This window comes from Grus americana, chromosome 1, assembly GCF_028858705.1.
Source record: "Grus americana isolate bGruAme1 chromosome 1, bGruAme1.mat, whole genome shotgun sequence".
Lineage (NCBI taxonomy): Eukaryota > Metazoa > Chordata > Aves > Gruiformes > Gruidae > Grus > Grus americana.
The window spans coordinates 70,076,773-70,092,097 of NC_072852.1; the positions used below are offsets into that span (position 1 = coordinate 70,076,773).

General features: G+C 41.4%; 2 protein-coding genes across 2 annotated transcripts in view; one reads left to right on the forward strand and one right to left on the reverse strand.

Annotated features, from left to right (window-relative positions):
* Nucleotides 1-1,125: 1,125 nt before the first annotated feature.
* On the reverse strand, nt 1,126-13,016 carry ATP6V1E1 (ATPase H+ transporting V1 subunit E1). Its single transcript, XM_054821844.1, has 9 exons — nt 12,858-13,016; nt 9,300-9,365; nt 7,662-7,771; nt 7,110-7,176; nt 5,218-5,307; nt 3,782-3,850; nt 3,292-3,386; nt 2,331-2,418; nt 1,126-1,744 (listed from the first exon to the last, which is right to left on the reverse strand). Exons 1-9 carry the CDS (start codon nt 12,888-12,890, stop codon nt 1,682-1,684), a joined length of 681 nt encoding a protein of 226 aa, XP_054677819.1. The 5' UTR covers nt 12,891-13,016; the 3' UTR covers nt 1,126-1,681.
* A 1,839-nt stretch (nt 13,017-14,855) lies between these two features.
* Nucleotides 14,856-15,325, forward strand: part of BCL2L13 (BCL2 like 13) — a 46,474-nt gene continuing 46,004 nt past the window's right edge. The window contains exon 1 of the mRNA XM_054821798.1: nt 14,856-15,066. The gene's annotated coding sequence lies outside the window, so the exon portion shown is untranslated. The remainder of the gene's footprint in view (nt 15,067-15,325) is intronic.

Consider the following 15,325-nt stretch of genomic DNA (forward strand, 5'->3'; position numbering starts at 1 on the left):
GTAATGGTTATCCAAAACCTAGAAAGAGTAGGACTTTAGTCCACATACATGATTCTATGATTGGGCAGTAAGTGTATTGAAAAGCAAAGCACTAAAAGAATAAATACCATAACCATCTACCTGGAAAACAAGAACTGGTACCTAAATGCAACAGCGAGGAGCAGTACAACAACAAAAAAAACCTTGCTAAAGATTCTTATTTTGCAAGAGGAAATGAAAAGATTAAATAAGTTTGGATTCAGGATTTTCTTAGCAGTCAATCTCCATTTTAGAGAAATGAGGCAGTGAAAGGGTTATCTAGCACTTAAGAGTCTTTATTTTACATGAGGGCATGCACCTCAGCTTGAGAAGAAAGGGCCTCAGGTTAAAAACACTGCATAAAGCAGTGTTGCTGCAGCTTGGCAGGTATTCCTCATGGCACAGTGTAAAATTCCTACCATTCCTGAATCACTGCAGTACTTGGAGAAGACGATTTCAAAATATATTCAAGCAGTAATTCATTTGAGCAGTTTCATATTTCCATGAAACAAGTTTCAGAATTGAGCACTAGGTGAAGAGTCAGGTATTTTGGCAGAGGCATAAAGTCACCTCAAGAATTTTTCTGTCCTACACCATCAAAGGTGGAGGTAATACTAGTCATTGCTGCAGAAGCAAAGGAGAAGTAAAGGTTAGTAAAACTTAACAGTTAGAGTACTGTTATTTAGTTTAAGTTACTAACAATAGAGAGAATAGTTCTAACAGTCAGCTGTTCCTCAAGTCCCGAAACACAATTACTAAAGGAGTACGGTTTGGATCTCCCGCACAGAAATAAACTCGTAACTGGAAATGGATTGTATTTGTTATATCTAAATAGCGCAGTTACGTTACTCTAGTTCTCTCTTGTGGAAAAGGATTGAGGGAGCAAAACTACTGACCCATTTTTTAGGAAGAATGAAGCTCATCCTAGAGTCCTATTCAAAAGGCTTGCCTACAGTCCAAGCAAATAACTTGACATTACTTCACACACTCAAATTCTAGCTTCTCGGAAGAGTTATTACACACAGCCCTCAAGTAGTAAGTCCTTACACACACAAGCTCACTTTTCAAAGGTAGCTGCCAATCACCCAGAGAGAAGCTTCAAAGAACTCCATACACACACATATTTTTATTTTAATAAATAAAGTTTTACAGGCTCAGGCTTTTTTTTTTTTATATAATCACATATACAGAACAGAAAAACGCCTGACCGAGTAACTGGAATTAAACTACTAACCCTGGGAAGGAATGCATGCCCTCTATAACACTGAAGACCTTAACTGAAAAGGGATTTCCCATCGGCAGCACAGTAATTTACTTCACAGATTAGACAACTTGAAAGAGATGTGGCCAAAGCAAAGAGAGTGACCCTAAATGGATCACTTGTCTCTATAGAGCCACAAGAGTGCAAGGAAAGCCAAGAGCCCAAACGCCTCCATTTTCTAGTGTCACTGCTGGATGAATATGTATGTCTTCACATCCTTCAAGCAATACATTCTAACCACAAGTAGAGAGGCTAAGCACAGCAGGTATGCAAAATTATTCCATTGAAGAACAGATATTGGATGACAAGGTAATGTTATATTTCAAGATTTTAAATCAGCAGATGCTTTTGCATCCCCTTCAGTATGGCAGTGGAACGGATCCCACCTTCTCTCATAGAGGTTTAGTCCAAAAACTTCCTGTTGGCATTAGCACCAAAGAGAGCCACTCTGATTTCTGGCATCATCTGTTGAGAAAGAGTACATCAGTTATATGCAATGGGCAATACAATTGCTGTACATTCCTCATTGTAGGCACTGTGTGATAGCTAGGCTAGGCTTCAAAATTAAAAAGTCAATTCATTTGAGTTTTCTGAAGCCTTTACCTGATCACGTATTGCCAGCTACTCTATAAAGGATTGCCTATACTGCAGCACAAGAGATGCCAGAGCTAGTTTTTTCCACCAGGGTATAATAGGCCTCAGCAAAAGTTTCAAGTACTCAAGCTAGCTTCAGTAATTCAAGATACCCTCAGCATTTCAACATCTTGACTGCAGTGTAGTCATAGAAAGTCTTTCAGTATCACAATTTCTAGTTTTACGCTCATGCTTAATTCAAAAGGCATCATTCTGGGAAAAGCCATGTTTGTCAGAGAGAAGCACAAACAGTAGGTAATTTGCTTCTTTCCATTAAAAAATAACTTCTTGTCATCCATGTTGAAATCTGATCCCGCACACTGTTGTGACAGTTAACACATTGGAAACACTAGGATTTAATTACAAGACAAAACTAGTCAATTATATCTTGTTCACCTTGGCTGTTAGAGAAACTCACCTGCTGGGCTACAAGGTCCAGTCGACTTTCCAGGGTATTGGAAACCTTAATTTTACCATCACTGCTATAGATTTCAACACCTCCAGCACTAGAAAGGGGAAAAAATAATCCATGAAATCCGTGGCACATGTCAAAGTCAGAATATGACAAGAGAGATTATCCCAAATCAGTGCTTATAGGCAAGTCAGATATATAGATAAGATTTTCATTTTTTTAAAAACAAACTTTTTTTGATCATGTCTTAATAGGAATCAGCACAAAGTGATCCAGTGAAGCAGCAGTGCAAAGCATCTTTGGAGTTATCAGAGACCACAGCTACATACAAGGGTCCTTGTTAGCATGATCTAAATGCAAGTGGAGCTATGGAATTTGTCACCTCAAAGTAACTTCAGATTCCATATTTTATTATTAATAATAGAGAGCTTTCAGATTTTGGGAAGTGAGGAAGAGTGCTAAAAGTGTTATTTGCTGGCCCATACATAAAGGTTGCTGACAATCAGAATATACAACTTTGTGCCACATTCTTTATTATACTATATGGAAATAGAGCCTTGCAGACACAGCAGACACAAACCCCATCAAGTGATTATCCTGCAGCACCTTATGACTCAGTTTGCTTCATCTTGAGATAGAAAGCATGGCTACGTCCATATTCTCTATCTTTAAAAGACCAATAGTTAAGTTTCTACCTGCAGTTATTCTCTACTTCGGTACTGTGAATCAGGCTGGAGGCTGCACAGAACTTTTATTAACATTTTTAATTGAGACAGTGCTCGTCTGGAGGAAACTGCAGAGTCTGTGCTTGATTAACACAAAGAAGTGCCAAATTCCACTAGAAAAGCAGCAGACACAGTGTGAGGATATTCCATACACAATTTTATGACACTGCTCTAGTAGGAGCTGTGGCTTGAAAAGTTGCATTAAGTTAGTGCTCTGTATAAAAGATTTCCATTTTCCTTACATTTCCTCTGGCAGGAAGTTGTCTTGGTCAATGTGAACATCCACATCCCTTTTTGTGGCATTTTTGTAGACAGGAATGCTCTTCTGTACAGCAGTCTAGGATACAAGACAAACCTCTAATTAGCATTGACAAATGCTAGCGCAGCACTTGGGTTTGGTCACTCAATCATTTGTAGTAATAAAATGAAGGGATTGAGGCCTCTTTTTTTTTTTTTAATTAAGCAAATGTATTTCAGTATGGCTTTTGAGCCAAAACCAATTTTTATGCTTAATATTGTAGCAATGTCTAAAGTTTCCTAGGTAATATCCAAGCAAGCAAATGATCCTCAACTTGAAAAGCATACTTGTTCTCCTGTATTGCATCTGCAGCAGAAGTGCAGCAACCAAAGCTTGTTTTCATGTCACACAGATGGGATCTGAGCAGCAAATATCTGCAGTCAGGCCCCAGCCTTCATGAGCAGGGTACTGTCGAACTATTCTAGGTGTCTTACCTTAACCATAGGGAGATCCTGTTTCCTGCATCGAACAACTATTCTGGGCTCAAGCAACTGGTAGAATCCCTGCACAAGATAACCATTACAGTATCAGAAAGTCAACATTTTAATTGTCTTAGAATTATTAGACCCCAAGAAAGGAAAGGAACTGATCAATTTGAAAACAAAAACCTGACAATATTAGCCTCTTTTATTTAGTTCTTCCTTGCAAGTTCACCTCATGCAGACATTCTGGAGGACAGCATCAACATCTGGGAAAGAGCCTACAACTATAGATAATGTGTTTCTTTGTTAGCTTCAAGTCTGGAACTCAAGTGCAACTAAATGTATGAATCATAGGATTGAGGTGCCCAGACAACGTACATGTATACATAAGGATCACTTCTGTCTAAGTTGACTGAGCTTGCAGCCAAGCTGACATTCTCCTATGCAGCTCTTGGAGAAGATGTGCAGTAGTTTCAGATGCCTGTTCTAGTAACTCCTCCCTTGCAGTTCCTGTAGTAATACATTAGATTAGATTACATTACATTATATTAGAATAGAATAGGTTTAGTTCCAGTTGGAAGGGACCCACAACAATCATCTAGTCCAACTGTGAGTACTGATGAATACAGATCCCTCACTGGGTCAAATATAATGAGCCCAGACAGACGTGGCCAGCTTGCAAGAGAGAGACAGGTTTGTTTGACGTACAGCAATACCAGATGTAGGTGTGACAAAGAAACAACACTGAATTGGAATCACAAGCTGGTAGGAAACGCTATTAAAGAAAACTCTGCCATCAAACTGCAGCAGGAGAGGTCGTGGCAGGCTTCTGAGAGTTTGTAGCAACAGGACCAGTTATACCAGAAGGTGGCACTAGTGGTCGCACGACTGACCCCAGCCAAAGTTCATTACATTTTTAGCCCCTGATTTCTGGGGCTTGAGGATGGTATTCTAGCGAAGCAAAGCTTTGATTTACGCTTTGTATGTCTGTCACAGACGCATGCCATACTACAGTAAATTTGTCAAAGCCAGGACATATAAGTCTCAAATGCTGAAAAGATTTTGAATGTGGCTATCTATCAGCTTACAGGTTTTGAGAAACAGCTTTTGCCAAAGGTGCATTTGATCCAACTAATTACTACAGAAGCTTAAAGTGTGCATCCTAAACGTGCATGTTGCAATGTATGTGCACACATCTGCAATTATTCTTATAATGGAACTGCTGCTTGGTATACCAGGTTTTACACTTCAAAATAAGCTGCAGCCTGATCTGTTCAGAACCCAAGATTTAAAGATAGAGCAGAAGTGATGTTTAAAACTCAAAGATCACCCAGCAAGATTTGATCTATACTCCAATACAACTGTAACCTCCAGCAGGTTATGTTTGAAGACAGACACTTGGAGAATGGGGCTGTGATCATCTTTTTTGTTAGAACTGAAACATTTACCTGTAGAACTAGTCCATCGAGCAGTGTCTGGTACCTGGCAGTATCCTTCACCACCTTGGCAAGTCTCTGCTTGGCCTCATTCAGCAAATCCTACATCCAGAAGAAATCAGATCAGCAGAGCCCATCTGTTTGGCATTTGGTTTCATGCCTACCAACTTTCTGTACTCCTATTATAGCTATCACACCCTGCCAACACGTAAATGTACACTCCAGCTGGTGTTCATCCAAGCTAGACCTTCATCTCTGTGCATGGCACAATATCCTTTCCAAACAGTTCCCTTCTCCTTGCCCTGATCTGAACCCATTGTAACCTGACAATGTTTCTTTTTTCATGAAAAAGGGAGACCTCAGTAGTAAAAGGATAGTATGTATAATATTAATTTCAGACAGCTAAACTAAAATATTTTGTAAATCATTGCCTAATGTAAAGTGATAAAGTTGTCCAAATAACTATTTTTTTCAGCTTTCTGGTCAAGCAAAGAAATGTAATCTATCTTTTTATCAAACAATATTCAAGTTAAGTATTTTTTCATTGCAAGTAAATGCAAGTCTAAATTTAAAAGTGAGAGCTAATTTTTAATTTGAAGTAGCTGGGTTTGATTATCTTTATTCAGCAAATCACTATCAGATGAGATTGAATTTTTAAGAAATTTCAGTCAATTCAAACACAGCTCATAATTACTTCAAATAAAGAAATTGTATGATTTAGAATAAACCTTTCTTTAGTGTCCTGCCTCAGTGTTTAAAAGAAAAGTGCATGGTACTAGGATATAAGACTATCACAATTTAACATCGCAGTCAAACCTAGTTATACCGTCTACCCCAGGGTAACATAGTATTTCTGGAACTGGTCATCTTTCTTGTTCATGAAAGAGGCCAAAGATCTGATAAGGGAAGAAAGAGCTACCAGCATGTGATTTTAAATGGTTTAAAATGAGGAAGAATGTTATGCATTACTCAGAAGCATGAGGTTGTCAGCTGATAAATGAGGAAGAGATTACCCAGCAGAGACTATCACAATACAGTTAGCTCTTTAGCCACTCACCTTCCTCCTCTCTGTGAATACAATACAAAGTTTGAAACTAGGTTTAAAGAATCAACAAACTGGTGATTTTCTTCTGCTAACTCCCCTTTTTCATGGTAACATCAACTTGATCAACATTACCCCATTTTTTATTTTTTAATTCTACAGGTCTCACACGTTTCCCAATAGCTCAACAGCACCATCTAGCAGAATATGGACAACTCAAGCTGTTTCCAAGACCGGATAAGAGAGAATAGAAAACTTGCAAGCTGTATAATGAGTAGAATGAGAATACACTACATGTGGTGTAAGATAAACATAGTAAGTCTGAACTGAGACTAAATGTAGCCTGGTCTGATAAATGATCACTCAGCCTATACATCACCATACAGACTGGTCACCTACTAGAACAAGCAGCAAGCCTTTTCATATACTAGGGGCCACTAAAGGAGACAGACAAACCCCGTTAGCGGAGTTTTAAGCCATGACACATTTAAATGCATAAATGTTGTTTCAGGCAAACAGAACTTCAAAGTTCTACCATCCGTGCAAGAGAGAGTTCCTGCTCTTTAAAGAAATAAGCTATCGTCCAAATGATAAATAAAACTGCTGCCTGCAATGTTCCTGGCAGAGAAACTGTATTTCCCTAAAAGAGCAGGTAATAGAAACTGTGCAAATAAGCTCAAGCAGACTACTGAAGCTGGACTAAATCCTCAATGACTTTTCAGAGCAGCTGGGAAAGCCATTTTTGTATGTTGAAGCAAATGTCACTCAATCACAAATCCTATTTTTCTTTAAAGAACCATTAAGAACATTTCCTAACCAACGGTAAGAATAGAACCTCTGTGTCTTTTCTACAGATACTCACTGCAATAAGGTCATCCCTTGCCTTGAGGACCTTCAGTCTTGCCTGATTCATCAGGTTGGACATCTGACTGCAAGTTGCATGATAAAACTGAATCAATCCATCGTAGTTTGACAGAACTGCAACATTTAACTGCATACTTTACATTTAAGGATAACAATACTACAACATTTAATAACAAAGCCTGTTCACCTGTTTGAATCTGTTTCTGAACTGGCACAAATGGTTAAAATGCAGAACCCTGTCCTTCAGTAAAGACCCACCAAAACTAAACCTGACATGAATATTTGTCCCAGAGTAACAGACCAGGGTAGAGTTCTAGACATTAACTACATAAAGAAATATGAAAGATTCTTTCACCACACTTACTAACAGTTATATTATTGCAGCTCACCTTTGATAATTTCTCCCCAGGAAAAACTAGAAACTCATAATTAGAGCTAAATACATTGGCTACAATTCGCCTATTTTCCAGGGAAAAACAGTTTTGTATAAAATTAGCAATAAAATGAGCACTCAGGCTCTAAAGCCAGCCATCTAATCTAACCAACTTACATTTTCTTTTGCTGTTCAATTTGTTTCTCCTTCTTTTCATAATACTCCATGATTTTCAGCCTCTGTGTCTGAACAAGGCGACCCTTCTCAATGTTGAATTCTTCTTCTGCCTATAGTAAAAATTAAATAACTGAAGTGGAAATTGATTCCATGGGCTGAAAAAAACAGAATCAAAATGAAACAGCCATGCTTTCAGACCACATTCATAGATAAGCTAGGATGATGCAATTTTTGTTCCCATACAAATAAAACATTTCAACCAGCACTCAAGTCAAAGGGAGTTCAGGATGTGTTCTGCTGAACTAGAACCTTGCTAACTAAGATACAGCTTATTTTATCAATTGACTGACACGTGTTTCCTTGCAGTATTTATTCCTCAGGCACAAAATTACCAAATTTATATATTACATACTGCTAAGCAGAACTCATTTTATCTAAGCTTTGGGCCTGATTTGTTTTTGTAGAATCAGTCTCTTTTCTGGCTATGAGAGATTCTACCTAAAGTAAGCTACCCAGTCCTCAGTGTCCACAAACTTCATTACTTTAAGCAATTCTTACACAAGGAGAATGACAGTATAGCTACTACTTTTTATAAAGCCTAGCCAGATAGCATGTGAAAACACATGGCAAATTCTCCTATTTATACCTGAGAATCCAATCTCAACTTCTGCCTTCTGTTTGCAGATCATCAGGAATACCTGCTTTAGTATTGATTAAATATTTGTGTAGATCTAAGCATTTAAGGGAGGTTAAATATTATTAATAATACATATGCTGAGTCCAATACCAACAAGATATTTCCGTAATGGTATCATGCAGATTGTTAGGGTTGTAAGGCACCATTAATCCTTCTTTAGTAAACATCTATATTCTATCAGTCTCTTGTGGCATAACCTAAGTGAAGAATTTGCAAGTAATTCAATTCATACCTTAAATATAAATTTATGTTTTAGTTCCCCAGCATACCTACTAAATCACATCCAGAATTAAGTTTGCAGGTGGCTACACAGGTTTAGGTACAGTTATGAACCTTCTTACAAACAAACTTTCATCAACATAATTCTACCAGTTTAAACTTTCATTTTTTCTCATTTTGGTACATGTATGAATGCTTGTGCAAGATTACTAGTATTATTGCTTTAATTTACTACTACTGTCTCTGCTTGATATGCTATGGAAGTAAAGCAAAAATTAAAATTAAACCTTCCAGTAATAGCTCGTTATGACAAACCCTAGCAGAATTCATAATTATGCAGAGAACTCCTTTAATCCTCAGTGATGTCAAGTTTTATATAGGAGGTGGGGGAAGGTGTTCCACTTAATCCAGTCTATTCACATTACCACTCAGGTCTCCTGATTGCTTAAAAAAAAAAAAAAAAAGGACTGAACCTGCATATGAATATATTTAAGAACCGCTAAGAAAACTTTGACCAAAAAATAGCTCCGACTTGTTTTGATTTATCAAAAGCTAACAAATACTTAATTTGGCAGCATCATTTTTTGCTATGTAATAACTAAACGTGAAGTAAGCTGTAGTTTACAAAAGTGTTCTAGGACTGCTCTGACTGCAACTATCAAAACAGGATCTCAGATGCAGTTTTCCTTTTGCACTTACTAACACTGAACTTCCATTTTTACCTTTGCATCTATTTCTTCAGCCTTTTCATTGGCTTCCTGCTCAATGAAAGCCATCATATGCTTGATCTGTAACAAGAGAGAGAAAAGAAAATACTTTCTGTTGGAAAGGACTCTGATAAGAGGAAGTATGCATATATTCCTCATTTGTACAATAGACCCCTCCATATCCATTTACTAATTCATATAATGTTGTTTTTCAAGGAAATTGAGTATACAGATCAAAGAGTCAATTCACGTTAACACAGATTACAATAAATATTTTTTTTCAAATAATTCTATGTAATGCTGTTTCACTGGCTGTCATTAGAAGAATGTACTTTAGATATGTGACTATACAAAAAAAAATAAAATCCTCACACAGTAAATTAGTCTGTTTGTTATGACATTTACATGAAACATAGAAGATTAACATAGAGACCCTGCTCTATATCAGGCATAGATGGCATTTGAATGAACCTGGACTTTCCACACCAGATGACTGGTGAAGCAAAGCAAAGGGCTGACCACTCTGGTCAGATCTGTACAACCAGAAGTTCCTTTACACACCTGAGAAATCTTTCTTGAAAAGAAACGTAATAAATTCTGTAAAGATTTACAAGGTCATTAAAAAATGCCACTATATGGTTCAACTCAAAAGGACTTTACAAAGTAGTTGCGTATTAGTTTGGAGGAGCTCGGGAAGGAGACAGATAGCAGCACTAGTTGATCAAGACCACATCAACTATATCACATGCTGCTTTAGAGCCTGGTACGCACTAATATAGTCTACTTGAAGAAGCTTTTTGAAACCACCTAAAACAGTATAAAGCACAGGTCCAACAGCTTAAAGACAAGGAAAGCAATTATACTGAGTTCTGCTTATTTATCACGTGCCTTTCTGTGACCAGGCCTAAGTTTAGGTTCATGTTTGGGGCAGACCCTAAGGACCCATGCCCAATCAGACTGCAGTCATTTCCAAGGGCAGATGGAATGGACCATATACTTGAGCAGACCATAAAAACCTAGTGATTTTTGCTTCCACTTAGTGATGAGACACATTTTGCAAACAACCTGGTCTGAATAAACTTGCACAAAATATTCTATTTATATAATCTCAGGTTAAAATGAAGTATTTTAAAGAGATAAAGGTGCCAACATGAAAACTGAGCCACCATGCAGAATAGCACTATATCCATATAGATGAAAAAAACAGAAGTGAACAGACAAATGGAAGATTTTAAGCACATGCAGTGGAAGAAGTGAACAATAATATCTACATCCTCAAAATCAAATCAGCAATTTTTCTTTTAATTCCAGTTTGCAATGCTTCCAAGTGCATGTCCACCTAAAGCGTCAATTTCCTGATTAGATGACTGGTTAAACCAAGCTTTAGATCTACCTGCATCTCAGAAAGGACAAGAGAGGTATATAAAGTAAGGAAATAGTTTTGCTGAATAGCCTATTATCAAAGGAGACTAAGAACTTTATAGCAGTAGTAACCCTTACATTACTGAGTCACTTCTTCCAGTTTGGTTTGGTTTCTGAATTTTGGAAAAATAAAGAGTTCCAGGTGTTCATGAAATGTTCTCTGCATAACAAAGAAGAATAAGATGGAAGCAAGCTGATATGGCATCCATTTCCCCATGTCTCATAAGACTGAACAGCGTTATTTCCTTCAAAATCTCTTGTACCAAAATCCCTTTTTGCTTGTCATAGAAATGAAAAAGAGATCCTAAGTGAGACTTTCACATCTATAAATAGGATTAGTTTTAATAACACTGACAAAAATATGTATTTTAAAAGGAGAGATTAATTTTAAATTAAGTTAATAATTTTAGCATAGCAGTATTTCCTACAGAAAGGAAGAGATGGTTTTTCCCATCAGTAGTAGCGTGATTATCCTTTCCATGGGAAGTTCTAGATGTTAGACTGGCTTTAGCTAGAAGTGACTAGCCAGATTAGATGGAACAATCTATCAAACACCTTTGACAGAATAAAACAAGTCTATCAATGGGAAAAAAATCTTAATTAGAGATGATTTGCAAAGTGAAATTACTGAAAGCACCATGGCAAGTCGTTAAGAGTTCAGAGGACCAGTTAGCAAGTTCATAATGGATTTAGACACATGCAGAACTGTCATGCCATCAGCAGCATTCTCTTTTCCAGTTAAAAGGATTAGCCTAGGCTTAAGAGTGTAAAACAATGACAGGGAAGTTGCAGATGTGAAATGCTATCAGCATTATACGTTTAGTATATCAACAGATCCTGAACTAACCTTTGAAGTTCAGGTTCATGGTGGCTGAGCAAGACCACCCCAATGTCGGGTTTATTTTTATTTTCTTCATGGAAGAGACAGGAAAAAGCAAACAAACTTTGCAGATAAAAGGCAAGAGAATGTAATGTTACAATTCCCTTTTTGCAGAAAGGTAACCTACTGATTTTACTTTCAATGTGATGCTTCCTTGCCAAGAGACTATGTTTACTGAATGAGAAAGTGAGACATGAAGCACTTGCGATGCAAAGGACAAAGGGAACTTGGCTGATCTGCCCATTGCCTGTAGGAAACTCCACGGACCAGCACTAACTGGATCCGTGCAGTCTCTAACATGACACACCATTTTCAACCCAGCTCAAAGCAGCTTTTTTAGGCAAGGGTAGTGTTTACTGTCAATAAGGACAAAGTGTCCTGCCTCAAGAGGAAGTGTCCACGGTCAGACTTCAGGGTTGTAAGTTTCCATTGCAAGAGAAGCCCAGGTTGCACTACTCTGCTTAGGATATAGAAGTGAAAGAGGCATTCAAGAATGCTGAATAGCCTACCCAAATGCTAAGTAACAGCTAATTAGATGTACTATAGCTGTAAGAAAATAAAAAAGAGATGGAAAGTCCTTACAAAGCAACATCTAAAATACATAGCCCTAGGTGAGTACTGTCTTTTATCTGCCTTAAAGTGCAATGAAACACTGTAGATAGCATAAAGGCTACTCATGATCCCTTTCATTATAATCTGGCGTTATATGTCATCAAAATGCTTCAACAAAGTTCCCCAATGGGTGGCCAAACAATCCTGCCAGGGATCCAGTCTTCAGAGACTTCTCTTTCTCACTATGATTCCCAGAGAAGATCTTTCCTCTTCACCAACACTTGCTTTCATAGGAGAGCACCACTGTTCCACCCACGGAGTGAGAGACTCTGCTCCACAACTAGAACGTGATTGAGCCACAGCTGGCTGCAGCTGCTTCTGCTGTTGCGGGGTTCAGAGCTGTCACTATCCCTCCTGCTCTGACTGGCCTCTCACTAGCCAGACGGCTCTTCGGCTCAGGCACACCTGAACCCCACACCTAGCACGGTTTCAGGCCAAGGAAGCTGCCTGAAAGTTGCCTCCGCTGTCCCGGCTCAGCCCTCAGTGCCTCTCTCCTCACGCTGGGTCCGTCCTGTCAGCTCCCCACCGGGCCCCAGGCCGAACCGCGGCCGGGCCGAGCGCAGCGTGGAGGCGGCAGACCTAGCAGCGGCCCCAGGGCCGCCGCGCTGCCCGCTCCCGGGGCCATAGGCTCGCGTTCGGGCTGGGGCCCGCGGCCTTACCTGCTTCTGGACGTCGGCATCGCTGAGCGCCATGGCGGCGGCGTTGGCGGCGGAGCTCCAGAGAAGGTGGCTAGGGCCGTTGGCGACCGCGAGTGGAATCAAATCCGGTTCGGGTCACAGCTGGTGCTGCTGCCGCTGTGTCACGCCGCCCCGCCCACCTGCTCCTCCGGGCCAATAGAAACCTGAACGCTGGCTGGCGTCATGAGGGTTGGTGCTTGCATGCAGCAGACTGCCATCTTGTGGTTGGGGAGATGTGTTGTCTTTCGCCCCCTTCATGACGGGTGAAGGGGGCTGTGCCGCGCCGCGCCGCCTTTCCTGTCGGGGGAAAGCTTCCTTCCTTCGCCCTCCCGCCGGTTGCAGAGGCTGCAGCTGCCCTGACGCCGAGCCGGAGTGAGGCAGCCGGGTCAGCCCGGCGCTCCCCGCCATGGTGGTGAGCCTTGAGGGGACAGGCTCGGACGTCAGAGTTCAGCCTAAGAGTTCAGGGACAGTGAAGGGAAGAAGTAATTTTTCCCTTGTATGTAGTGTTTTTAAGGCTTTGGCTGGAATACTGCATCCCAAGAAATGTCATGATGTGTTTAACTTGTAGCAGAGAGAAATTAAACATGAAGAGAAACTTGCTTCTAAGGTCCTCAAGTAGATTTCTTTTGGCAATGCCTTGGGCTCCCCGTCACAGGATGCTTTGGTATCTCAAGGTCACTTTCAGCTGTCAGTCATATAAAGCTGTGAAACGCTGTTTACAAAATGTTTTTCCAGGTTTGGACTCACAGAGAGAGATCAAACTAGCTTTTAAACCCACACCTGAGGGGTGTGTGGGTAGCACTAAGGAGCACAAAGAGAAAAGCAGAAAGATGCAGGGAGCAGCTGGCTGAGCAGAGGGGAAGGACAGCCATGCAGCTGGCGGTGGGAGGCCATGGCCTTCAGGTGGAGGTGGCTGCAGGAAGTCTTGTGATGGTTCCCTCAGTTCTGTTCTGCTTTGATGATTAACAGCCATGGCACCAGCATTTCATTGTAGGAATATGTGGTGGGGGTTCAAAGCATTATCATTGTCATCATTATTTTCTGTCATTTTGTGATGCAGAAATGTACAGGACCATTTTCAAATGATGTGTTGATTCTTCAGGAGCTCTGTTACTGCTTCCATTGTTTTCTTTACAGCAAAATGTAAAGCAATCTTCATAACCTGTGATAGTATTTGTTCATTTTAGCTGGCAGGAAGCTTGTGTTTTCATTCTGCAGGTACATTTAGTTGAAAAAATAGAACTGTTCCTTACAAATCAGCGTCAAATGTGCTATTTGTCATATCTGTGCTTCTTCCTGGCTTATTTCAATGTTGTTAATTTTATTGTGCCTTTTTTCTATGTAAAAAAAGTTTATTATAAAAATATGTATGTAACTTTAGTATTTTTTGTATTGCAATTGTTACAACGCAGGGAATCAACTTGTATTTTGGGGCTTGAGAACACTTTAAACTGTAACACTATTACACTTTACTATTATTTCAAGCACAATCTAAATAATATTAAAACAATCAGAAGTATATTCTGTGACACCCCCCCCCCAGCCTTATGGGAAGCTGTTTGGGACTCTGACGCAGCTAACCCACACCTAGAGTCATCCAAACTGGATTAGGGCCGCGGAAACTCAGTTGCCATCCATTCTTTTCCTCAAAATCCGCGAGGAAAACGCGAAGGGGTTAATACGAATCCTCCACTCGCGTTTTTCTTTCCTACGTGTCCCCTTGACCGCGGAAAACCCGTTCAAGCCGGTGCCCGCCCCGGAGAGGGGCTTCCCTCCTCCCCTCCTCGCGCGCCGGCGCCCTCCGCTGAGCCCCAGCTCCGGTGGCCCACCGGGCGAGACAGGGCCGCTCCCGTCCCCCTGACCACCCCCGAGGCGGAACGGCCGGCCGCACCTCTTCCCCCCTCCTCGGGAAGTCACGTGGCGGGAGAGGCGTCCTGCCGCGCCCCGCCCTTCGGCGCGGGCCGTGACGCATGACACAAACTGCTGTGACGTGATGCCCCGTTCACCGTCCCCTCCTCCCCGCCCCTCCATCATGGCGGCGGCGGCGGCAAATTAGGGCAGAGCTCGCATCGCCGCGCGCGCGCGCGCCCACCACCCCCCAGCGGACCGACCCGGAGCAGCGGCCGCTCCTCGCCCGGCCGGCCGGCCTGCCCCCCCTCCCCTCCTCCTCCTTCCCCCGCGGCGCTCGCAGGTGAGGAAGGGGGTGGGAGCGGGCGCGTGATCTATTGATTTATCGATTTATTTTCCCCTCGCGCCCCCGCCGGCCGGGAGTTGGTGGGGGGGTGGGGAGCGGGCACGAGAACGGCGCAGCCGTTAGGCAGCTCGGCGGCCGCGCGCGCCTCCTCTTCTCCCCCCTCTCCCCCCCCGCGCGTTGTCTGCGAGGGGAGGGGGGAGGCGGCCGCTCTCCGCGGGGTCGGTGGCCGGAGAACTTCCCCGCGGGGGCGGGGCGC